This window comes from Dama dama, chromosome 30 (assembly GCF_033118175.1).
Source record: "Dama dama isolate Ldn47 chromosome 30, ASM3311817v1, whole genome shotgun sequence".
Lineage (NCBI taxonomy): Eukaryota > Metazoa > Chordata > Mammalia > Artiodactyla > Cervidae > Dama > Dama dama.
Window position 1 is genome coordinate 79,534,847 of NC_083710.1, and position 26,327 is coordinate 79,561,173.

The following is a 26,327-nucleotide window of genomic DNA, read 5'->3' on the forward strand; positions in this document are numbered from 1 at the left end:
CAAGCTGTAAGGACAATATAAGATACTCTTTTTCAGTATATGTTCTTCATCATCCAGAATTAGTCTGCCCTTTAAATCTATTATCTTTTAAGCCTGTTATCATTCTGAATTCACAGTCCCTGGTTCATTTTATATATATATCTGGTCTCCTGCTGCACAAAGAATAATGGAGCTCTTTTAGAAGAATTAAACTCATTTATAATAATAATATATCACCATATACAAAGCTAAATGGTACAAAGAATATAAAATGAAAAGTTTCTCTTCTCTCTTTTGCCCTGTTCTACATCACAGTTTCTTATTAACCTTTCCTGAAATTTTCCATTTTTGCAAGCACATATAAATAGAATTAAATGTGTGTATTTATGTTTTAAAATACTGTTCTGCACTGTCATCTTAAAATATTTTGAGATTTTCTACTGTAAAGATGCCAGAAATTTAAAAAATTTTCAGACAGATTTGAGGGCCTGATGAGATGAAGTCACTGGGAGAGAAGGAACTCAAAATACATGGACATGAGCGATAGTGAATGGGGCAAGTGTACTAGCTGTGTAACATTTCCCTGCTGTGGTATGTTGAGATTACTTTGGAAATTGTCGCATTCTTTTTATAGCAGAGAGTGGTTTTATATAAATTATATCACTGCCCGAAAATCCTTGCTTAGTCTCTCAGCCCCATCTTTCTGTTTATATTCCTTGACCTTGGGAAATGATGGAAGGCGGAAGAGCATCAGGAAGTAACACCATCAGTGAACTTGAAGGGCAGCGGGTGTCTCTTGACAGTAAACAGTAGAATATTCAGATCCACAGAGAAGTTTTGTTCCCTTTGGTGCAGATTTTAAAGGCAAATTACTTCTTTAGTAGGATTCTACTCAGGGTTCATTTCTTTGTATATAAAGACTGTGCCTTGCTTATGCAAAAAATCCTTCTTTTAGGCCTAATTGCTTTTCAGGTTTAATTTTGTCCTAGGAGTTGAGGTAAAATAGAACAGAAGGAGCATTTTAAAATGGAGAAAGAATATGCACCTAACATTTTCTATGAGTTTTCTAGAATTTTTTAGGATCAAGATTTGTACTAAAACAAATTTTTTCTTAAAGAGACAGAGCAGGCATTTCTTAAGATCAAGGCATAGGTTAACAGAAACATAGACTAAAAATATCAGCTATTTTCCCCCCAAGCCAACCATAAATGTATTGCCATATTTTTGAGTGTTGATTGTTTATCTTTTATTTTCAAAGAATTTTGCCTTATTTTAGATCTGTAGTAAGAGCAATGGTAACAACCGGCAACAGAACAAACCTCAAACTGCTTTGCCGTCTTTTATCTACGACTTCTGTTGAGGTCAGGAAGAAACAGTGCAGGACGTTGTATGCATTAGGTGAAGCTGGAACTCCCTATCATAGGATCAGAAAGTCTCACATCTAACCACTCTTATTCACTCAGTTAACACAACTGCTGATGCCTTTCACATGCTGGGCACTGTGGTAGGTGTGAACAAGACAGAAATCTCTGTCCTTGTAGATATTGTGTTCTAATGGGGAGAAGGAAACAAAATGAATTGCTGAAATACATAGCATGTCTGTTGCTGATGAAAGAACTGTTGAAGATGAGTCAAGGAAGAGGTGGATGGAGAATTTGCAGTTTTAAATAGGCCAGAGAAAGTCTCACCTGATAATGTGACATTTGAACAAAAGACTTGAAGCAAGTTAAGGGAGTGAACCCTGTGACTACCCGGGGACGGTGAAAAAAGCAGCAAAAGCAGAGTCCTAAAAACTCAGAGATAGATTTTTAAAATTAAGACCCAAGTAGCCCCTGGTAAAGTAAGCCTACATGATATAGTATGTTGTGAATAATATGTGTGTATGTGTTCATGCTCTCAAATAAGTCCTCGATCCCAAAGTTGGAGGACTCCTTAGTTTTTAAACTTTGTTTTAAAAAATTGAAACATCTTGAAAATTGACAGTCTTTTCAGTTGTGAGTAAAAAGAATCACATTTATACTGATTCTCGACAGCCAGATTTGGGTTTTTCTTGTGTCATCACAGTCTGTTATTCACTGCTGAACCTCCCATCACCTGGTGCATAGGAGGCACTTAACAAATATCCACTGAATGAATGTATAGACAAAAAGGCTTGTCTGTTTATTACTTGAAAGCTGTAGGAGACATTACTATGGAGAGACAGGTGTTGTTTTGTTCTTCATGTGGGTTTTTTCCTCTCCAAGGATTCATTTACATTTAAAAAATCGGTAAGTTGGAATTATCAAAGATAAAAACTTATTATCAAAAGAAATATTGATGACTTAGGTTTTTAGAGAAACAGATTGAAATTTAAATGTGATTGAGCTATGAGGAACTCTTATGTTTGTTATCAATATTAATGCTCTTAATTTAATGAGAATGTTTTGCTTTTACTCTACTTATGTTATAGGTGTGAAGGACCTGGGTATTTTAATTTGCTTTCCACTTTATTTTTAATACAGTTTACATTTAAGAAGGAGGAGACGTGTAAGCTTGTTTGTACAAAAACATACCATACAGAGAAAGCTGAAGACAAACAAAAGTTAGAATTCTTGAAAAAAAGCATGCTACTGAATTATCAGCATCACTGGTAAGACATGGAAGTCTGGGATTTGGGGCTGTTTCCTTCACAGGAGAAGCTTCTGTTTCATTGAATGTGTAAATTACTTCATTGACTAAATAAAATGTAGCACATTTATTTGCCAGAGGATTACTAAGGTTGACAGCTTAAACTGTTGTCTTTGGACTGTGCTTAGATTATTGTGCTGCCTACTACTTGTTTTGGCACATAGACCTGGTACCTAGAGCACTTCTTTTATTCATGTGTAGTTTAAAGGAGCATATTTATGCTTGGCAAAAGGACCTGAATCAAACTTCTAGAAAAATACCGTTATTTTATACTTGTGGACCATGAAAAAGACCATAGGGGGGAAAATTTTAACTTCCATTTGATTTTTGAGAAATAGCATCTGTTTCAAATAAAAATACTTGTATTTTGTGTAATTTTTTTATTTTATAAGCATGATGTAACATTAACAAGCTGTTTTAGCAGTTTGCATCATAATAAAAAAAGCATTTAAAACTTTTTTCCTTCCCATGTACTATTTACCTACCATGCAGTATTCAAACAGTATTAAAAAAAGAGTTTCAAAAATGCAGCTTTTCAAGGATAACCAATTGTTATTCTTCCAGATAATTTTTTAGCAAATGCCTGTATTCTGTGGTCTACATGGTTTACATATGTTTTACCTTTTCCGAAAAGTATATGATGCTGGAGGTGGTGAACAGGATACTGTCTTGAACGTTGGTCCTGTCGCTATCTCAGATTGACCCCTTTGCCCTCCTTCATTGATCTCAGTTTGGACATGACCCGATTCCGTGATTCAGTAGGATAGTTGGTACCTCTCATTCCCTCTTGCGTTCCTCCCCATCATCCCCTCCATACAAATAAAGCAAAGAAGTCCTGTAGAGGGGCAACCCAGGGTCCCATGCTATTCACCAGCTAGTTTATGATTAGGGGATTCACTCTGATTGGCCAGACCTGGGTAGACTATACCTGAACCACATAGAAATGAGTTTCCCACAGCAGAGCTCCATTAGAAGGAAGGAAACTTGCCCATTACACCATGTCAGCTTCTTTCTCATCTTGAACCTCAGTACAAACAGCAACTTGAAAGTGCCCTCCATCTCCTCCTCATTTCTTTGGTTTCTGGTAAGCCAAGAGCATTTTTCTTCTAAGCTACTGTTAGATTACTGCTTAATTGCTGAGTTAATGTAACTTGGGATACATTTCTTACTCAAAAGTTTCCCTTGGTGTTTTTGCTTCAAAGTGTTCTGTACAGCCTACAGAATCATATTTAAGGCTCAGATTTGCCCCTGTCACCTCCATTTTCTCTGACAGCTGATCATTTGTTGAATGAATGAAAGAATGACTCTTAATGGCGTATGGGTGATTTTTTAGCTTTCTCCTTTGCCCTCGGTTCTTAAAGTACTGTTAGAGTCTTGCTCCTAAAGATAACAGAGGCAGCTCTTCCTTCATAGCTTCCTGATAATAAGGTTCTTAGAAATACTCTCAACTTATTTATAATGCAATTAACATAGACACTGTTTTAATCCCAGTATGCTTAACAGCAAGAATAAATAATGTAAAATAGTTGCAAACTTAAACTATTCTTCTTAAAAAAAATAAACTGGGAAAGTACTGGTAAAGTTTATGATTTCAAGTCTGAAGCCATTAACAAAAAATTCTAAGCCATGTCACAGATATACAGTCTGGTAAATCTACGCAATGGGGTTTAGTCCTCAAATCAGTTCATTACACATTTGGAAAATACTGATTCATGTTGATGAATTCATGTGAACCATTAGTTGAGTATATTTCTGTCCTTCAGAGTTTTTTTACTGTGTAATTTGATTTTAAGCACAGGTAACAGAGTTGACAGAGATAAAATAGCATGATCCTTTAGAAATATGAAAGATGGGTGATGAAGTGTTCACTGCTGCTCTCAGCTTCTTTCATCCTGCTCCCCAGGAGCAGCACTGTTTATTCCTCATGTATGTCTCCAGATTTCTGTGCATATGTAGGTATATAAAAGAGTGTGTGCCTTTTAAAATAACAGCTGAAATATTGTACACAGTATTGTACACAATTTTGCAAATTGGTCATTTTAAGAAAATACAGGCAATTTTCCATGTAAAGCATGTCTGTAGATGTATGTCTACCTCATTCTTTTTGTAATCATATAGTATTCCATCATATGACTGATCCGTAGTTCTTCCTCTATAATATTTTAACCATGCTACCTTTTGAATAATTAAAATGCCTGATTATTTGTTAGTGCACCAAGTCATTATTCTTGTTATAGAGAACAGTTAATTAACAGTAGTTAATATTCATATCTAAATTGATGAATACTTTTAATTCTTATTTGGGATTTTAGAACATAATTTGAGGATTTCTTGGCTTGCTCTGTCAGTAGCCTAAGCTACTTCTTGATTCTTGAGACTGAACAATAAATATTTTGATACCAGCAATAGACACTTGAATCCCTGTTCTCTTCATGACCTGTGATTATGCTTTTTCCCTAAGTTTTGCCAAAGACTTGGGTCTTTGTGATATTTTATTTATAAAATCATAATTTCTTTAGTTATCAAAGTACTTACATTTTTTTTTAGTATCATAGAATCGCCAGGCTCTGGCTTATTGGACAGAAAGGGGTCTTTGAAGATATTTTAGTCTAGTGAGTAGCAATCCTGGATCTCAGTTGGCTGGCAAAGAGGAACATTAGAGTGGGTAGCCATTGCTCTCTCCAGGGGATCTTCCTGACCCAGGGGTTGAATGTGGGTCTCCTGCATTGCAGGCAGATTCTTTACCATCTAAGTCACCAGGGAAGCCACAGAAGTAACCTAAATGCCAAGTTTCTTTGCTTTTTGCTGCAATTTTTTTGGGTGTATTGTGGCAACATGGGTTATTTCATTTTGGTCAGAAGCTCTAGAAGTTTTTGAAAAAGGAAACTCTAGGCATTAATTTATTGGGAAAAGCAGTTATTAATAAATGAAGCTTGATTGATAGAAGTGTTTCAGATGGAGCCTGTAAAGGCAGAGAATAATAGAAGGCATCCCTTAATAATGAAAAATTGGGGCCAGTTATTCGAGCTTTAATTTTCTGAGTTGTCTTACATATTCTTTTTCACTAGTTGAAAATAGTATTTTTAATATTTTTGGTGTTACAAATTTCAGTAGCTACAACTTTCTAACTTAAAAAGGCAGTAATTGAAAATTACATTCTTTGAAACTTATACATTTATATCCAGGGATTTGGGGGTTTGTTTTTTTTTGTTTCCAACCAGTAAAAGATTATATCAAGGCATTATATAAATGGTAAATTTAGGATATTCACCTTAGTTTCTCATTTTCTAACTAGCACTATAATTTTATACAGTACTTTCTCTGATATGATAGCATAAAGATAATTACAATTGATATATTACAAGTATATATTCATTGATTGAACTTCATTGTCTAAAAAATTGAAGCAATTAACTGATTCTTGAGGCCTCCTGAAAATTTGAATTATTTATATTATAAAACATAGTTTTCATGCATTTAATATTTTATAGTCTTTTCATGGGAACTGCTAGCCTGCTGGTTATAATAATAAGCAACTTAATAGTATAGGTGATTCTTAAATTTAGTACATTGGGTACTATTAAATAGCATTTAAATGTGACGAGATGTGTTTTATTAGGTCATGAATGTATACCTTGAGTGAATATAGAATCATAATTTTACTTCCTAAGGCATATGTTAATTAACAAATAAAACATGCCCTGGAGTGTTGTCTTATGACTGTAATAGAGCTAGTATATTTTTAGTAATTATTTTTATTTGTATCCTGTGGTGTTCTGGGCATTGGGAACCCCATGCTCAGACTTTAATGTGGTTATACAGTACTACAGAATTTTATTCTTAAAAAAGTTTCTTTTCACTATAGAACTTGAAAGATTTATTTCTTTAGCTAAAGCAGCCTTTCATTTAGACATAAGTTGGATTTACACAGTTTTAATAGATACTATAATTTTCTTTCTTCACCTGACCCTTAAGTTGAATATTTCCCCATATCTTGCAATTATATTCTTCTCCTTTTTTATTGAAGTCACTCAGTCATGTTCGACTCTTTGCGACCCCATGGACTATAGCCTATCACACTCCTCCGTCCATGGGATTTTCCAGGCAAGCGTACTGGAGTGGGTTGCCATTTCCTTCTCCAGAGGATCTTCCCAACCCAGGGATTGAACCTGGGTCTCTCCCGCATTGTAGGCAGACACTTTACCATCTGAGCCACCAGGGAAGTCTTTTTTTATTGAACTACCTGACTAATAAAAGATTTCTTTCTATACTGTTCCGTAAGCTGTTCCCAAGAAACTAAACATACTGTTTCATACCTATTTAGAGCTTTTAGGTGTTCTACTGAAGATAAATTATACTTAGGTATCTAGATAATGACATTGTTAAGTCAGTGATTGCAGTAAATTAACTTTTAAAGCTCCCTTTCAAAAAAGCTATATAGATTTTTTTCTCACTATAATGTGTCATATATTGGCGTAAAACTATCACTTACGAAATACCACATTCTATGTAATCTGTGTGTGTCGTTTTGACACCTTAAGGCATTTCTAGACATTTAAATTTTACAGAGTGATGACAGATGTGATGAGTAATTCCTAGTCATGTTTAATGGTTTGTAAGTTGACTTTCATTTCCGTGCACAGGATTGTGGATAATATGCCTGTAACGTGGTGTTATGATGTTGAAGATAGTCAGAGATTCTGTAATCCTGGATTTCCTATTGGCTGTTACATTACAGATAAAGGACATGCGAAAGATGCCTGTGTTATTAACGTAAGTTTCTGATAAACTAACTCAGCTACTTTTAAAAATAAGCTTTTTGGTAGAAGGATTCAGTCCTTATCTAGACACAAATTGTTTTATTCATCAAATGAGTACTGTTCACATGTTCTGAAGGACAAATAACTGCTCAGTCTATTTTGGGGGTTGGGGGTGCTGCGACACAAGGCTTGTGGCTTCTTAGTTCCCAACCAAGATTTGAACCTGGGTCACCACAGTGAAAGTGCCAGGTCCTAACCACTGGACTGCCAGGGAACTCCCATACTTGAGTTGCAGTTTATAACTTGGAACTAAATAATTCAGATGCAGTTCAACATTTACTGGCATTGTCTCTTACATGCTAAAATACTATGCTATGGGCTTGGACTTTGTATGTTCTGACTCTATTAAAAAAATGTTCTTATTGGACTGCCAGAAAGACCTCATTGTAAGTCCATGAAATTTGTATTGCAAAGTTAAGTCCATAGAATATTATTTTGCAAAAGTTTGGGTATTGTACCTTTTTAAAAAGGTATCAATCTTTGAGGCCATTCTTTTATGATTAAAAAAACAAAATAAGTGAAGGCATTAATTGAGAAAGTAGTCAAAATTATTGGAGAATATATATCAAATTTTGTATAATGAGGTCAACCTGGTTTAATCTCTTAATGAATATAACCTGAATATCAACCTCTTAATGATATTCAGACACACACACGCACACATAGTGAGATATTATAATACTCAGCCATGAAAAGGAATGAAATAGTGCCATTTGCAGCATGGACCTAGAGATTATCATAGTAAGTAAAGTAAGACAGAAAAGACAAATATATGATATCACTTACATGTGGAATCTTAAACAATGATACAAACGAACTTATTTACAAAGCACAAACAGATTCACAGACATAGAAAACAAAAACTTATGGTTACCAAAGGGGAAGGGGGGAGGAGGATAAATTAGAAATTTTGGATTATTTGATACAAACTACTGGGTAAACAACAAGGTCTTACTGTACAGCATAGGGAACTGTATTCAGTATTTTGTGGTACACTATAATGGGAAGGGATATACATGTATATATGACTGAATCACTGCTGCATACCAGAAGCTAGCACAACATTGTACTTTAGTTAAACTGTACTTCAATTTTTTTTTAAAAAGGGAGGGGAGTTTAAGCTTAAAACTTACTCATTTTTATGGAAAAGATGAAAATTCTGTCTAGGTTCAAATTTTCCTACATGCTGTGGCTCATTATAAAATTTTATGTTTTGATTCTTTTATAGCCAGTGTTCTAACACTAAGTTCTGTTCCACAGTCAGAATTCCATGAAAGAGATACGTTTTACATCTTCAACCATGTTGACATCAAAATATATTATCATGTCGTTGAGACTGGATCCATGGGAGCAAGATTAGTGGCTGCTAAACTTGAACCAAAAAGGTAACCATAAAATAGATTAAAAAAAAAATTAACTGTAAGCAAAGTTTAGACCCAAAGAATAAATATTTGGGGCCCAGTTAACTTTTAATCAAAGTTCTGACATATAATTTGATATTTTAATTGTTTTTACTAAAACTCCCTTTAGTATGATTTGTTATTGAGTAATGGGTTGTCCAGAGAAACCATATAAATATTTATTTTCCTGTCATGGTAGCTGGTAGGCAAACCAAGGTGCCTTTTTGTTTTGTTTTTCAGTCACTTTTTGACAGCTTTTCCATGTCAGCCTGGAATGGAGAACATGAGTGGTCAGGACCATGTTCCCTTTTACAGTGGAAAAGCAGAGCGCCAGATGAGCTGCTTAGCGTGTCGTATCGAAAGTCTTCGTAAAGTGTTAGATGCCAGTATGTGACAGGTCATTGCAGGGGCATCTCTTCAAATTATCAGCTTTTTTAGTGTGAACGTACCTGTCATTTATTTGGGAGATGCTTTTTTGGTTGAGTATTCTTTTTTTCCCCCCATGATTCCCCCCGCCCCCAACACCAACTGATTTAGCCATTTTCTCATGCCTCTAATGGTAAAGAAATGCATATCATAATAAGATGGCAGTTAATTTACACTCCCTCAGTGTTTGTTTTGATTTCTTTGAAGATTCTTTAGTGCTCTTAAAGTAATGTTTTCAAAAGTTTGGTTCTTGTTTGAGTAACAGTTTGAGTAATACGTATGTATAACTAAGCCCTTCATATGAAGTAAAGATTTGTACAGTTCAGTGTGATCTGAATCACTTTTGACTGTCAGCAGCGTTGTGAAATAACGTGCAAGATCTCTAACCTTTACTCCATTTAAAAAAACTACTTCATCAGCATCTTCCCAAAATGTTTCTTCTCACAGCTTCAAGCATACCCATATAGATAAACCAGACTGCTCTGGACCCCCCATGGATATAAGTAACAAGGCTTCTGGAGAGATCAAAGTTGCCTATACTTACTCTGTTAGCTTTGAGGTGAGTGTGATTCTATCTTTAGTATAAACTCAGAAATGGATTTTAAATTCATATTACTTAAACTAATTAAAAATATTAATGATCAGGCTTGTCAAGTAGATAAGCTTTTAATGAGCTGATTTTTGGAATAGTTTGTCAGTGCACCAGGCAACATAATCGTGCTCAAAACTAAGTCTTCATTGAACAAAAAGTATAGGAAATTGGAGAACTGAGCCTCATTTAAAAGTTAAGCCATAAGAGACACAAGCAAGGCGGAAGGTAGCAGAGAGGCATAAAGGGTGGTATGGAGGCGTCCGAGGTACGCAGCAAGCACTGGCCTGTGTGCTGCCAGAGCGAGCGCTGCGGCAAGCGTTTGGGGAAACGACACCATTTTTGAAACCAGAATTTGAGTGTGATTGTAAATGAAGTTTCCTGATGATAGATGATTTATTATACATTCACTGGAGGGTTTTATTAGGAGGAAAGTAAAGTTTATTGTATGAGAATCTTGGGCAATATTCCACCTCTATTTTTAATAAACTATTTTGGCAATCCAATATAGTTGTGACATTTTATGTCCCTATATAGTGTGTAATTTTGCAAGCCTGGTGCAGTAAATAGTATGCCTTTCCTTCTGGATATTAAGAGCTCAGTGTGGGTGACACCTGCTAGAGGCTCAGGTGTCTTTGGTCTGGTTAAATGTCCCAGATATAGATAGATAGCATCAAAGAGAATCAAGAGTAAGCTATTCCACTCAATTTTCTGAAAAAATTAAATACAGCTCCTAAATCATAACATTTAAAATAAGCCTTTGCTAATTAAGATTTAAAACAAGACTTTAAAAAATACAAGTAACTAGATACTGTTAGGAGCCCTTATTATTTTTTATTTACTGCTTAAATTCATCTTGATTTTCCTGAGTCTCGAGTAAGTCTCGCTCAGTCAATCTTATGACTGACTCGAGTTATGGTAATGAGAAATTGTATCTGTTGGTTGGAAGGTTAAGCTCTGAATGGCAATCTTTGGATTTCTAGTACACATTGTTGGCCCATTCTTATTCAAAGAGTTGTTTGTTTTTTTTTGTCTGTCTAGGAAGAGAAGAATATCAGATGGGCATCTCGATGGGATTACATTCTGGAGTCCATGCCTCATACCCACATTCAGTGGTTTAGGTAAGACTACAGCGTTAATCTCCTTCATGCTCTGTCCTTATTCTGTTCTCTGTCGCTTTGAGCATCTCATTCACTCTTAACTCTCGCCAGTTACTCAGAAGGCTGGACTTTTGAATTAGGTAGACTTGGATTCAGTCCTGGATTTTGGTCACTGGCTGTGAGTCAGGCCAGATCACCCAGGTGCTCAGAGTCCATTTCTTCATCTAGAATTACCTGTCTCACTGTACTGTTCTGAGGGTTGAAGGGAGGTTATGAAACAGAGCATTTGCGCACCTTACCTGGCATGGAAGAGGGCTCAGTATCCAAGCTGCTACAGCTGTTAGGACTGTTTTTGATAAATAATAGTTAGGGTTAGAGTTATTATTACTGTTATTCTTTCTTCAGAACATGACCCAGAACTTTTATCTAGAGAACTGTTCAAGGTACCATTACTCTCCTTTTTCTACTTCACTGACTAATCTTTTTGACACTCATTAATTTACTGAATGGCTTGTTTTTCAGTAGACTTCTTGAGGGTAGAGACCAGTCCTTTATTGATTCTTGCAGCTTGCAGTGTGTTAATTTGGGCATAGTAGTTATTAATGTTGACCATGGACAAAAAACTCTAGTTCTCAATAGGCCATGAAGTAGAGCACAGTTCATTGAATTTGCTTGATTTTAGGTCAGTTTTTTAATTGATCAATGCTGTTTTAATGTTACTCAGTAAATTGCTTTTAAAAAGAGTTCTGCTGATCCAATGATTAAGCTCTAAGTTAATCCTGACGTGCTTATTTCTGCAGCATCATGAATTCCCTGGTCATTGTCCTCTTCTTGTCTGGAATGGTGGCTATGATTATGCTACGGACGCTGCATAAAGATATTGCCAGATATAATCAGATGGATTCTACAGTGAGTGAAACATCTGAACTATTCCCTGGTCTGCCATGGATAGTCTTTATTTTTTTCTTTGGAAAATTTTTAAGTAATATCTTTAGTCAGAATCTGCTTTTAAAACATTTCTTCTCACAAGTGATCCTGAATTGACATTTTCAAAGAAGAAAAGGATCGCTAAGAGTTGGTTTTGTTGGTGGAGACTCGGTGCCTGCAGCTCTCGGAGCTGAACTGCTCGCAGCCTCGTCTGCGCCCGTAGGGGAAGGAGCAGTGCGAACTCAGGGCTCCGGCTCTGCCCTCCTTCACTCGCGTGCCGTCGACTCGGTCCGAGTTTGCTTCCGGCAGATGTTCAGTTCGGGAAGCAGCAGAGTTAAATAGAGTAGTAACTCCCAAGCAATTTTTATGTGTGTGTATGTTTGATTTTTTAAATTAATTTTAACTGAATTTATATCATTTCAACCTTTTGTTGTATTCAAAGTAATTTAATGTCTTAGCTTCATTTATTCTCATTTTAAGTTGTGTAATGTTTTGCATTTTATACTTTTTCATATCCCAGCAATGATTTGTAATGAATATATAAAACTCAGGTTTTCATTGTTTTCTCTTCCCTAGCTTCTTAGCCTCCCCACCCATCTTTCTGTCCTGTTCTAATTAGAAAAAAGAACATGTTAATATTTAGAAGCTTTTTAGCACTTACACGCTGCAGTTTCTTTCCCATGATATTATTGATTATATGCCTTATTACATATTTTATTGAAATAATTTCACGATACTCTGTTCATAATTGGTAATTCCAAATAATTGTTGAGTTAATGGAACTTTTTCCTTAATTTGTGTAGAGGTGTTTTGGGCTACAGGACGGAAAGCCCCATCTCCAGTCTTGCTCCCATTCCCTGCCTCCTGCCAGTCTCTCACGGTAGCTGTCAGAGCGAGTCTGTCCCAGAGTGTCCGGTCATTCCCCTCTGGATCACAGCCCTCCAGTGACTTCATCCACTGCACTCAGAGAAGCCAGAGTCGGCTCTCACGGTGACCCGCGAGGCTCTGCGGCAGCCCCTGGTGCTCTGCTCCAGCCGTGCTGGCCGCCTTGCTGTGACGCATCGGGCATGTTCCCATCTCCAGGCTCTTCCCTTACAGTTACTTTTCTGCCTTCCTCAAGTGTCCTCCCTCAGGGAGCCCCTCACGTTCTTCTGGTCTTTACTGAGATGTGATCTTCCCAGTGAGCCCTTCCTCACCATCCCATTAAGATTACGTCCTCTGCACCCACACCCTACGTCCATAATTCCTAACACCATCTCATGTACTATGTATTTTGCTTATTTTGTTCATTGTCTGCCTTTCCAATGAGAAGATGTGCTCACAGGAAGTTATCTGTTATACTCACTGCAGGATCTCTGGTATTTTAAACAGTACCAAGCATGTGGTTGGTGATCAGCAAATATTTGTTGGAACAAATGAATTAGCCCTTGATGTACCAGACATGATGCATTGCTGGACTTAGAACTGGTTAAAAAAAAAAACAACAAACCGAAGAATTTCCCCAGATCCACCCGGTCCCCCCAGGTTGAGTGAGGCTAGAGCAGGAAGCATTGCAAGCATGAGAGGTTGAAGTTCTCCTTTAGAAATATGCTTATATCAAGTTTCTAACCAATTGGGCAGTTAAATTGAGTCAGTGGTGAACCTCTATCTCCTCCTGTTTATTAAGCCTGGATTGTTGAAGCAGGCAGAATGATTCTAGGTTAGTAAATGCCTTCTGTTCTCAGCAGAATTGAGTAGAAATTGAAGGAAAGTCTTCCAAATTTGGGTTTGCTGGATTCTCCGCGTTTGAGGTTCATAACATTTGATCTAGAAATTCCCAAAAATTTACAATAAACAAATTGGTACCAGGTCCCAAATATTTCAGATATTAGGATTATTAATTACAGAGTAAAGATATGTGAAAAAGTAACAGCTAGGGTTTTCTAGCACAGAGGAAAGATGACAATCTGTTGATAAAGAGTACGCAGTGTATCCAAAGTGGAATAAATAAAATGAAATCCATACCTCAATCAGTTAGGCAAAACCATAAACACCAGAGAAGAGAGAAGATCTTTTCTTAGAATCAGCTAGAACGGAAAAAGACTGAGCTTTCTGCAAAGGAAAAACAATGAAATTGGTGATGGAAAAATAATATCTTTAAATATATAACCAAAAAATAATATCTTTAAATCAATGAAAAAAATAAATCAATGGTGAGAGAAATTAACTATTTACATAGAATCATGTACTCAGAGATGCTATCTTTCAAAAATGAAGGTGAAATACCTTTTTCAGACTAACAAAAACAGTTGACCACAAACAGACCTTCTCTAAAGGAATTTCTATAGAAATACTTTGAAAAGTGAAAGGGAAGTTGCTCAGTTGTGTCCGACTCATTGCAACCCCATGGACTGTAGCCTACCAGCCGCCTCTGTCCATGGAATTTTCCAGGCAACAATACTGGAATGGGTTGCCATTTCCTTCTCCAGATAGAAATACTTTAGTAGAAAATAAATAATAATCCTAAAGAGAAGTTTAAAAGGATTAGTGAACGAAGAAATTCCAAGTGAATATTTTCTATCTATAATAATAATGAGTCTAAATATGAATGTTAACAAAAGTGTATCAACAAAGAAAAGGTAGCTTTGAGGGATGATTGTAGGTGAGGTGGGTGGCCATCTGGAAAAAAAAGGTAAATTCCAACTTCATTGCTTATATTGAAATGATTAAGTGATAATGTGGAACTGTAAAATACTAGACCACATGGGAAGTTATTTTTAAATCTTGTCTACTGCTGCAAAGATAGAAATCTGAGTGGGAATTTGGGGGAGGGCTACAGAAGTACCCTGGACAAAATGTTAAGAGAGGAGGCTGAAGAAATAGCAGGGGCCACATTTTGAAGGACTTTCTAAGCTATGCAGTCAGAAGATCACTGAGAAGCTGTTGAAGTATACAAAACAGTGTTGACATGGCCAGGTTCATGTTTTAGGAAAATCACTTTTAACAGTTCGTGGACAGTTGTCCGGAGCTGGGCAAGATTGGAGGCCCAAAGACCAGTCAGAAGACTGTAGGGAATTTCCAGAGTCAGGGTGGTAGCAGGGAAAAAGTAGGGCAGTGGGCAGATAAACAGAGGGTGTCCGGGAGGTGGGGTGAAATGTTGAATGCCCAGTTGAGAGGGTGGAAGAGGAGAGAAGTCAGTGAATGATCCCATGTTTCTGATCTGAACCACCCGATTAGTTAAAAGGATCTTTCTGGTTCTGTGTTGAGATTCAGCTGAAGGGTAGAAAGCGGGACCAGTTAAGTGCACACTATGATAGCCAGGTGAGGGGGGATGGCTAGAACCAGGGGCTCATGGTGGAGCCTGTGGGTGGATTTTAAAGCTAAGCTGTAGGAATTGTTAAAGGATGGTATGAACTGTGGGGAAAAAAAAGACAGGCATTAAAAAAAAAGACAGGCATCAAGGACGACTCCAAGGTTTTGGGGACTGAGCAGCCGGAAGGCTTGAGTTTTTATCTACTGGGGGAGCTGCAGGTGGAGGTGGGGAGAGAATCAGTTCCCTTGTGGATGGTTCTGTTCGAGGTGTCCACTGAACGCCCGGTGGAGCTGTTAATTAGGCAGGTATATGTGTGTGTCTGGAGACTGAGGAGCAGTGTGAGCCAGTGACACAAGCTTACTAAAATTTTCACAGCCTACTATGCATGCAGAGTAGCTTTGAGAACTGATACCATTTGCTTGTTTTGGAAATTAGTTAGTGTGGGTTAAAAAGGATATAGACTATGATTTAAAATTGTCATCAAGTTGGATCATAAAGCTTGACTGACTAGGACATGGTATCCCATTATCTTTGTATTTATTTTAAAGTATCTCTATAACTATTTGTAGACCTTAACACACACATTTCTTTAGAAACAATTCAAGAAAGTTATATAAAGTTCCATGAGTCAAGCTTTCGTACTTCAAAACTGAAATAAATTAATATCTGTAAGTTTTTCTTTAAATTTCTGTATATGCATATGCATATCAACAATGAACAAACTGCCTAGTTTTCTTGACGATCCCATGGTGATGAAACTATTTCCTTCCCTTCTCAGGAGGATGCCCAGGAAGAATTTGGCTGGAAGCTGGTTCATGGTGATATATTCCGTCCTCCAAGGAAAGGGATGCTACTGTCCGTCTTTCTGGGATCGGGGACACAGATTTTGATTATGACTTTCGTGACTCTGTGTAAGTGTTAAGTGAAAACTAAAAAGTAGAAAATATTTTTTAAAAATAATTATTTGAAATCCAGTTTTCCTAAGTTGTAGCTAGTCTAGATTGTTGTTTTGAGAGTTCTTTTGGTTCTCAGAATCTGTGTTCTTTGACCATAAGTGGCCAGGGGCGGGGTTAGCCGTGCCCAAAGCTGACTCTTCAGATGGCTCTCTTAGCTGCATAGAGACCAAGCGCTTGTCGTGGGAGCACGGGAGCTGCAGATGACCGGATCCTCGTCTGGGCGGCCTGGAAGCAGGGTCACGTGGGTTGGCTGTCCTGCCTCACCGGAGCATATGATGAAAATCCCAGGACATCTCTGGCTTCAACTGAGAGGGACAGAACAGAGAGGAGATGGGACAGAACCCAGAGGGGACGAGACAGGAAGCTTTTGGAGACCTCCTTGGCTTTTTGCCACCTTGGCAAAATTTAGAAAGCAAGACCTCTTTCTTTCCCCAGCAACGTTGAGGAAAGATCTTCCTACACAAAAAAAATATCTCTTCCTTGTGACTCTTGAAAGCCTTCAGAAATTTTATTATTTAAGGTTTTGTCAGTTAGGTCAAATTGTAAATTTTTAAACTGTCAATTTCGTCAATTAGGACAAATTTTTAATTTTTCTTTTTTAAAAAATAGAACTGCCTTAGAGGTATTCATCAGCTGCAGGAGTGGCCCTGAGACTCCTGTCTCCAGACAGGAGTTTTAATGCCATGGTCTTTGAGTTTTCCAAGTTATCAGAGAAAAATATATTTATGAAAAGAGTTTCCTGAATTTTGCAATTATTTCCTCATGTTCTCTTGTTGCCTGCTACTGGTGAACAAGTAACACATGAATGTTACTAGAAAAATTCAGAAACCACTGACTTTTCAGTGATTTTCTTAGCAAACACTTGTTCTTATGTTTGCATATTAATATGTAATACTATAATCATTTTCTGTAAGTAAAATTGTCCCAAGTTTTTATGATATAGTTAACCACGTAAGTGTTTGGAAAGAGAATGAACCGATTCCAGGTGTCTGGCACCTGAGTAAGTTTGGGGTTGACTGATTTGCACCTTCCGGCTCGGTTGAAGACTAACTAGAACATATTTATCTACTAACAACTTAGATAAGGTGATGTCGGTGTGATGGGTGAGGCTAGCTAGCAGTGTAAGTTTATTACACTGAAGAGGGGAGATTGGGAAAGAGGTTTGGACACAGTCAGACGATTGATTGCAGAGTCCCCAGAGAGCCGAGGTGGAGTTCCAAGTGGAGTGGATGCTTGAGGGTGAAATTCTGCTTTCAAATTGGATCGAGAGTGGCCTTCTGCCCCTCTCTGATCTTTGTTGGTGTCAGCTAGAAAGCGACCTTGTCATGAAGGACAGTTTCAGAGAGCCTCAGTTAGAAAATGATAGGGATTGTTTCCTTCAGGGCTTGTATATGGACTTTTTGCTTCAGAACAATCCATGGCTCAGGCCTGAGAGGACTGGGGGAGGGTGCGTCTTAGCTAAAATTTCAGTAGATCCTCTAGTTACCCTGTTTGGTTTCCTGTGATCGTGAGTTTCTCCTCTCCAGTTGATGATGCTGGGAAAGTGTTTACTTGGCTGTGTACTCCTGGGGGGAGACACTGGAAATTTCGGTGCTCCTGGGCTGAGAGAGCCACGTGCATCTGTTCTTGGATTTCTTTCTGAGAAAGTCATAGTATCTGACTTCCAGTTTAAAGCTCGGAATCGCTATAAATATAAGATGGTGGTTTTTTTCTTAATTAGTTGGGAGGGTTATATAGTGAAGAACAAACAAGCTAACCAGCTAAGTAAGAGTAGGAAACAATTTCCCAAGTTACTGACCAAGCCCTTCAGTAGCTAGTATTCACAAAGCTAATGGTGCTGTGAAATCTTTTTTCCTCTCTTTTGTCCTTTGACTAGATTCTGCCTCATCTCTGATGTTTGAATGTTACAAGGTTTTTTTTTTTCACCCCAGAGGACTCAGTATTGTTTTTAAAAGGAACAGAAAGTAAGAATATTTTACAGTGGGAGTATTTTTATTGATGTTAATGTAAAAGCTGTACTTGAATCTCAGAAGAGCTGAAAGCACTCTTGAGCTTGCAGTCAGCCTCCGTTGATAACAGAAAAGGTAGACCCTGACAGGAAATGTCCAGATTGGAGCTCGCCTTACGTGTGATCCTGTTGATGCAGTGCCTTAGATATTACTAAGATTCAGTGTGGCTGCGTGGTAAGGGAGCGTATTTTCATGATGTTGTATTTAGTTTATTGTTTAAAAAATGAGTGGGGTCTTCTGTCACTTCAAAGGAAACAGTAATAAAATTCATAACTTTCAATTACTTATTTTTTTAGTTTTTGCTTGCCTGGGATTTTTGTCACCTGCCAACCGCGGAGCTCTGATGACGTGTGCTGTGGTCTTATGGGTGCTGCTGGGCACTCCTGCAGGCTACGTCGCCGCCAGGTTCTACAAGTGTAAGTAGGAGCTGCCCTGCCGGCTCTCAGACCAGGAGTCTCTAACCTGCCACGTTGGGGGTCTGAGCCTTGGTGTCTGGTAGTTGAGGCTCTTCAAGCACTGTGTTTAAAGAAGCTTGTGAAATGGATGACTGTCCCTAGATGTGCTTGTTAATCATGCTTATTAAACAGTGGCTTCAGCAAGTTTAGGTGCTGCCTCTCCATTGTCCCCTCTCTTCCTTCTTGAGTTTTGATTTAATAGTTTTGGCTGAACAACTTAGCTTGGCTACATTCATAGAAATATATTTAGTCTAGTAAAGGGAAAAAAGTTATCAGTCATTTATTAAAACAAATAGCACACACATATATATAGGAATACTTTATGTGAGAGCGGTCATACTTACATTGATTTAATATTTATGAAAGTACACTGTACTTAAATTCAGATCTCACTGTTTTGAAGAGCCCCCAAATAAGTTACTCTTGTAGCAGGGTTTAGTTGCATTCTCTTGTTTTCTTGCTTTCCAAAAGTAAAATTAAGTTCAGTGAAAAAAGAATTCAGAACCACAGAATAAGGGTGGGATAGGGTTAGATGACTTAGAAAGCAGCTTTTCTTGGTCAGTAAATGCCAAAGTTTGCCCTACTTAGGAAGCCTGTGGTCCAGTTGAGATGATCCTGTCGGTAATCTGTGATTGAAAATGCCAGGGAGATGATGACACAGGGCTAGGGTTCCCCAAGGTCTTCTGATAGATCTAAGGTTTCAGCTAAAACACATAGGGTTACTTAGGTGACCTTAAGGTGTGGTTGGCTAGACTCAACCCCAAATAGAAGTGTTAGATTTTGCCAGATGTGTAGAGTATGTGAAGGTCTGTGTGCATGTGTGAGTGAGTGAGTGTGTTTACTTGCTGTGAGTTTTGTCAGCCTTCTTTTTCCTTTCATTCTTTGCTGACAGACAGGATTAGGCTGGTCATACGTACTTTAGCACAAAGGAGACATGGCTGGAGCCCAGCCTGCTCCCCTTTCTCACAGTCTCTGTGCACGCGTGTTCCGCCCGATCCTCACTCAGGCTTTGCACCTGCACACCTCCCACCTGCTGCGTGGCCCTCTGGCCTGCTGTTCCCTCCACTTGACTGCCCACCCATACTCCCTGCCCGACAGACACACCTCCCCTCACCTCCCCTCTACTTCAGACCTCCTTGCTGCAGATTAAGTAGCATATTCACCAGGCAGAACATTCGGAGACATACTGTCACACAATGCTTCATTGTATAGATTCATTTTTAATGTTTCAAATAATATTTGAATTTTGATTGGAATTGTAGTAAACCCCCAAAATTCATAATTTCACAGTAGTCTTGTCAGTAATGCTATGAATTCAAATCATATATATAAATTATTTTAGACCAAGAAGTACTTAAACTTATAAATTGTTAAAACTTGTTTTAAAAATCAAAGCTGTGTTCAGATCTCAGCCAGTTTTATCGCCAACTTTTAAACTAGGAGTGGAGGAGTACTTTCATTTATTTTACTCTAGATACTTTATGTTTTTAAAGTGGGGGAAAAAATTAAAAGTAAAGAAGAGTAAAAAGTTGGTAAGTAAATTGTTCTGTCAGGTGGCCGCACCCCTTCTGTTCTTAGTCACCTGATCCTACACGCTGACCTCCCCACCCCCCGACTGGAGAAGCTGCCCTGCTGGAGGTACCCTGGCGATTCAGACCTCTTGTGGGCATTCAGCAGTGCTGCCTGTCAGGCCTGAGGGTTCCTAGTTTTATAACAGATTCTGAAACTGACCTCAAGGTAAAGGAGCATTTCCAGGGTACCCTTTCTTCATCCAGTCCCAGTGATTGAAACTGGGTTAGAATTTAAGGGTTTGTCTTGTTTTGAAGTTAAAAAAAGTAGAAGAGAAAATTGTTTGGATGACTTTCTTTTGATACTAGATTTATTTTGTGCTGAAACAAAAGTCTTTAAGAGGGAGACTTAATCCAGGCAGTCCAGGGATGTGTGTCTCTGGGTTTGGATCATTTGATGAGGGAGTATTAGGAGCTTTGCTCATGTCGTTTTTCTAGGAATAGGCACCCAGTGCTGTGTATTCATTTGTCCAGCGCCAGACCTGAGGTATGGACATTTGGTTTGCTTTGAAGGTACGTCTTTGTGTTAATGCCACTTTTGTTTTCTCCTGCAGCCTTTGGAGGTGAGAAGTGGAAAACAAATGTTTTATTAACATCATTTCTTTGTCCTGGGTAAGTGGAGTTTTCAATAAGAACTTGCTTAACATAGTTATATTTTAGTTCCCAGAATTTCTGTCCTGTAAGTCTAATCTTTTCTGTGTGTATCCAAGAAAATGAATTTAATTTTTAAAAAGTGAATGTTCTGGGACTTCCCTGGTGGTCCAGTGGCTAAGACTCTGAGCTCCCAGTGCAGGAGGCCCAGGTTCAACCCCTGGTCAGGGAGCTAGATCCCACATGCTACAACTAAGACCCAGAGCAGCCAAATAAATAAATAAAAAAAAAAAAAAAAGTGAATGTTCAGTGAACATTTGCAGAATGACTACTACCTGTTTTACCTGGAAAAAATTGCCTTTAGACAGGAGAGTTTTTTATGTATTCCTTTTCTTAAAAGTCTGTTTCTTAGTCTAGCAATCCCGAGCATGATGAAAATATGTTAAGGGGTAAATTTCATAAGGTGCTGATAGGAGTTTAAGTCAAGCAAAGCCAATTTGAAGAGCAATTCGGTTTTCTACTAAAGTTTTTTTATTTTTTAATTTATTTTTAATTGAAGGGTAATTGCTTTACAGTATTGTGTTGGTTTCTTCCAAACATCAACATCTACTGAAGTTTTAAATTCACATACCCTAATGACCCAGCAATTCCACTTTACTGTGTATAGCACAGAAATTCTGATACTCACTGCATATGATTGCCACTATATCATTTTGCTTCTACCTCAAATGTTACCCAGATGCCTATTGTGTCTTTCAGGATTGTGTTTGCTGACTTCTTCATAATGAACCTGATTCTGTGGGGAGAAGGATCTTCAGCAGCTATTCCTTTCGGGACCTTGGTTGCCATATTGGCTCTTTGGTTCTGTATATCTGTGCCTCTGACATTTATTGGTGCATACTTTGGTTTTAAGAAGAATGTAAGTTTATAGATGTTAACTTATTTGAATGAACCTCAGCCGTGGCAATTAGCATATGCCACCTTAAAGATGCAAGTGTCTAGAAGATAGAAACTAGCCCTGTGGGATCTGAATTTCATAGAAAATTGATGACTTCCTAATTTGACTGCAGTCATTCTTAAAATAGTACTCAGAAGTATGCAGTTAGAGAGAGGTTATGGATATAAACTTAGATTTCAAAGTTTCATAAGGAAATGTAAATGGAAACTGAAGTAGATTACAGGGAATGAAATACTAATTTAAACTAATGAAAAATATGAATTTATTACATTAAAAATAAATTGTTCCTTTTTTTAACTTAAAAAGTACATGTATCTTTTTTTCTTAGCAACAAATGTTTCTAATCTATATAACTTAACTAAGTAAACAGGGTAAAACTGAGTATGGGTTAGGAAGTAAAGCTGTAAAAAAAAAAAAATCAGTGACCTTACAGTAAGGATAGCAGCCTTTTTAATATGTAGTTTTGGGATAAATTTTATATACTTAGCTGCTAGTATTTGATTTTTGGAAGGATTATAATCAAGGCTCAGTCCCTCCCTCCAGTCTGTGTGTCTCCACGTCTGCTGCCCGCTTTCTACCCACAGGCCAAGAGGAAACTGAGAATCCATTCTTGTGTCCTTCTCTAACTCCGCTATCTTTGCTCTTCTCTGAAAATGTCTCCACAAGGTTAAAAGAAGTTACATAGTTCAGTACACCTTGTGAGGGGACCTGAAATACCTTGGAAGAAACTTATGTACTTTTAAGAGACTACAGAGTTTCCACTGCACCTACCATGCCAGGCTACTAAAAGATTTCTCAGTTCTTTGACATTTTGTTTATGACTTGAAATGTGTATAGCATAAATAGTAAACTGACATGATTTGAAATTTTTAAATTACATGGATGAAATAAGTACTTAAAATTCTAAAAATATAAAATTTGAAGAATGGTATAGTGATTCTCTCTGCCTCTATACATATACATTGACATATGAAATAATTGAGTTCACAGAAATATAATCTCAATGAGAATATCAGGTTTTAACTTTTGCTGTATCATAACGAAAACTATAGAAGTAGGTTTTGAACTTTTTTTACATAGGAAGTGAATTTCTGCATGTGTACTCTCCCCCCCTCCCCCTTGCGTTACTATGTTTAGGTACTTTAGGCTCCAGTTGTTTTTATACTACCATGTAGTGTGTTATAGAAAAGAATCATTGAGAACATCACCAATAGTTTATGATCATAAAGCTTCATATAACCGTTCATTATCTTCCTTGTGTTCTTAAGTCTTAGCAAAAATTGAGCAATTTTAATAGAAATGCCATTGTCCATCTCCAAAAAACACATTGACAACAGTTTCAGAACCAGCCCATTTCTTTTTTGTTTTTTGGTTTTTTCATTTATTTTTATTAGTTGGAGGCTAATTACTTTACAGTATTGTAGTGGTTTTTGCCATACATTGACATGAATCAGCCATGGATTTACATGTGTTCCCCATCCTGAACTCCCCTCCCACCTCCCTCCCCATCCCATTCCTCTGGGTCTTCCCAGTGCACCAGCCCCGAGCACTTGTCTCATGCATCCAACCTGGACTGGCTATCTGTTTCACGCTTGATAATATACATGTTTCGATGCTGTTCTCTCGAAACATCCCACCCTCGCCTTCTCCCACAGAGTCCAAAAGTCTGTTCTGTACATCTGTGTCTCTTTTTCTGTCTTGCATATAGGGTTATCGTTACTATCTTTCTAAATTCCATATATATGCGTTAGTATACTGTAATGGTGTTTATCTTTCTGGCTTACTTCACTCTGTATAATGGGCTCCAGTTTCATCCATCTCATTAGAACTGATTCAAATGTATTCTTTTTAATGGCTGAGTAATATTCCATGGTGTATATGTACCACGGCTTCCTTATCCATTCGTCTGCTGATGGGCATCTAGGTTGTTTCCATTTCCTGGCTATTATAAACAGTGCTGCGATGAACACTGGGGTACACGTGTCTCTTTCAGATCTGGTTTCCTCAGTGTGTATGCCCAGGAGTGGGATTGCTAGGTCATATGGCAGTTCTATTTCCTGTTTCTTAAGGAATCTCCACACTGTTCTCCATAGTGGCTGTACTAGTTTGCATTCCCACCAACAGTGTAAGAGGGTTCCCTTTTCTCCACACCCTCTCCAGCATTTATTGCTTGTAGACTTTCGGATAGCAGCCGTTCTGACTGGCATGTAATGGTACCTCATTGTGGTTTTGATTTGCATTTCTCTGATAATGAGTGATGTTGAGCATCTTTTCATGTGTTTGTTAGCCATCTGTATGTCTTCTTTGGAGAAATGTCTGTTTAGATCTTTGGCCCATTTTTTGATTGGGTCATTTATTTTTCTGGAATTGAGCTGTAGGAGTTGCTTGTATATTTTTGAGATTAATCCTTTGTCTCTTTCTTCACTTGCTATTTTCTCCCATTCTGAAGGCTGTCTTTTCACCTTGCTTATAGTTTCCTTTGTTGTGCAAAAGCTTTTAAGTTTAATTAGGTCCCATTTGTTTATTTTTGCTTTTATTTCCAATATTCTAGGAGGTGGGTCTTAGAGAATCTTGCTGTGATTTATGTCAGAGAGTGTTTTGCCTATGTTCTCCTCTAGGAGTTTTATAGTTTCTGATCTTACATTTAGATCTTTAATCCATTTTGAGTTTATTTTTGTGTATGGTGTTAGAAAGTGTTCTCATTTCATTCTTTTACAAGCAGTTGACCAGTTTTCCCAGCACCACTTGTTAAAGAGGTTGTCTTTTTTCCATTGTATATTCTTGCCTCCTTTGTTGAAGATAAGGTGTCCATAGGTACGTGGATTTATCTCTGGCCAGCCCATTTCTTACAGTAAATATATAACTAAAAGGAGAAGCTTAACTCTACCTTTGTATTAACTGCTATTTTCTGAGTCCTATATTGTTTCCTCCTGTGTGTTTCTTATTTTGTTTAAAGCCATTAGTATTTGGATCACTGCTGGAAATGGTGGTGGCTTGTTCCAGTAGACAGACTGACTATTGTACCTGGTGGTATCTGGTTTGGGGCTTCTAAATACAAGTTTCACTCTGATGACCTAGGTAGACTTGTATTGCCATTAGTGTCAGCATGGATGCTGAGAAAAAGCTGACAAATAATCTAGTACAGAGAAGAATTTCTTAAATAGATACATAATTATTAACCCTTTCTCTTTTTTTTTTTTTTTTACTGAAGGCCATTGAACACCCAGTTCGAACCAATCAGATTCCACGTCAGATTCCTGAACAGTCTTTCTACACAAAGCCATTACCTGGTATTATCATGGGAGGGATTTTGCCCTTCGGGTGCATCTTTATACAGCTTTTCTTCATCCTGAATAGTATTTGGTAAGCTGAGCACCAAGTCCTCTTGTTCTCGTTCCCATTGTATGTACTGCTGGCTTTCTCTTTTTGTTCATAGGGCTGACTGTTTATACCTGTAAATGTAAGCTTTTCTCCAGTAATCCGAGATCTTAAGAGATAAAAAGTTGTTTTATCTTTTCAGTATTAGAAGAATTGTGATAAGAATTATTATTAGTCAAGGGCTTATTATTTATTACTTAATTCTTACAGCTCTATGAGGCGGATATTATCCCATTTTACAGAGACGAAAATGAGATTTTGAAGGTTAAGTAATTTGCCTGTGTCACCCAGCTACCATGTGACAGAAAATTCACCTAAATCTCTCCAGTCCTGTGTTTTAATAACTAATCTGTACTGCTTCAGAGGAGTGTCTTTGAGCTCTTGATGGGAGGGGATTCAGGCAAGCATTGTTGAACTAGGCAACCTTCAAAGTCGTTTCTTATCCCAAGATCCCTTCATTCTCTGGTTTCTTGTTCAAGTAGAAAAACGCACCGTGGTAATTTTGAGCCGCTCATACACTGCAGTATGTTGTGATCTTTATTTGATCACATTGACATATGCTACAGAAAGTATCAGGGTTCCAGGTAGCATTGTCGGAACTACATTTGAATGTTTTTAGTTAATAGAGCTTGTCTTTCCTTCCTGTTTGTTATCGTGTTTTCCAAATTCAGCTGATGCTATCATATATGATAAGAAACAATCTGTACCCAATATAACCTTTTCTTAGTTTGGCTCTGTCTTTACATTAATTTTGGCGGGGGGAAGGGGGAGTGTCAAATTTTTTCTGACTCATCAGTAGACAGACAGACTAAGCATATTTGAATAAATAAGAGTTTCAAGTCCTCCTGGAACAGGAAGACAGTTCAGCCCATTGTTGTGTCCTGCCCTGCCCTGTCCTGCCGCATACATCACCGTCTAAACCTGTGAGAATTTGTCGTCGATTAGATGGGAGAAAAAGCAAACATTTTCAGTTCAAAAAAAAAAAGAGTGTGTCCTTTACTGTGTCAAAAAGAAGCTGTTGATCGGTTCCTCTTGACTTGTTTGATTGTAGGTCACACCAGATGTATTACATGTTTGGCTTCCTGTTCCTGGTATTTATCATTTTGGTTATTACCTGTTCCGAAGCAACTATACTTCTTTGCTATTTCCACCTGTGTGCAGAGGTATGGATTAGCAATATTCGCTTAATGTTAATTTGCTAACAGTATTTAT

General features: G+C 37.7%; 1 protein-coding gene across 1 annotated transcript in view; it reads left to right on the plus strand.

Annotated features, from left to right (window-relative positions):
• Positions 1-26,327, plus strand: part of TM9SF2 (transmembrane 9 superfamily member 2) — a 52,458-nt gene that overhangs the window by 20,502 nt on the left and 5,629 nt on the right. Inside the window, exons 4-15 of the mRNA XM_061133553.1 lie at positions 2,481-2,608; positions 7,290-7,419; positions 8,727-8,851; positions 9,740-9,851; positions 10,923-11,002; positions 11,782-11,890; positions 15,979-16,111; positions 18,462-18,581; positions 20,743-20,800; positions 21,539-21,698; positions 24,949-25,100; positions 26,167-26,278. Of these exons, the coding sequence (XP_060989536.1) occupies positions 2,481-2,608; positions 7,290-7,419; positions 8,727-8,851; positions 9,740-9,851; positions 10,923-11,002; positions 11,782-11,890; positions 15,979-16,111; positions 18,462-18,581; positions 20,743-20,800; positions 21,539-21,698; positions 24,949-25,100; positions 26,167-26,278 (1,419 nt within the window). The remainder of the gene's footprint in view (positions 1-2,480; positions 2,609-7,289; positions 7,420-8,726; positions 8,852-9,739; positions 9,852-10,922; positions 11,003-11,781; positions 11,891-15,978; positions 16,112-18,461; positions 18,582-20,742; positions 20,801-21,538; positions 21,699-24,948; positions 25,101-26,166; positions 26,279-26,327) is intronic.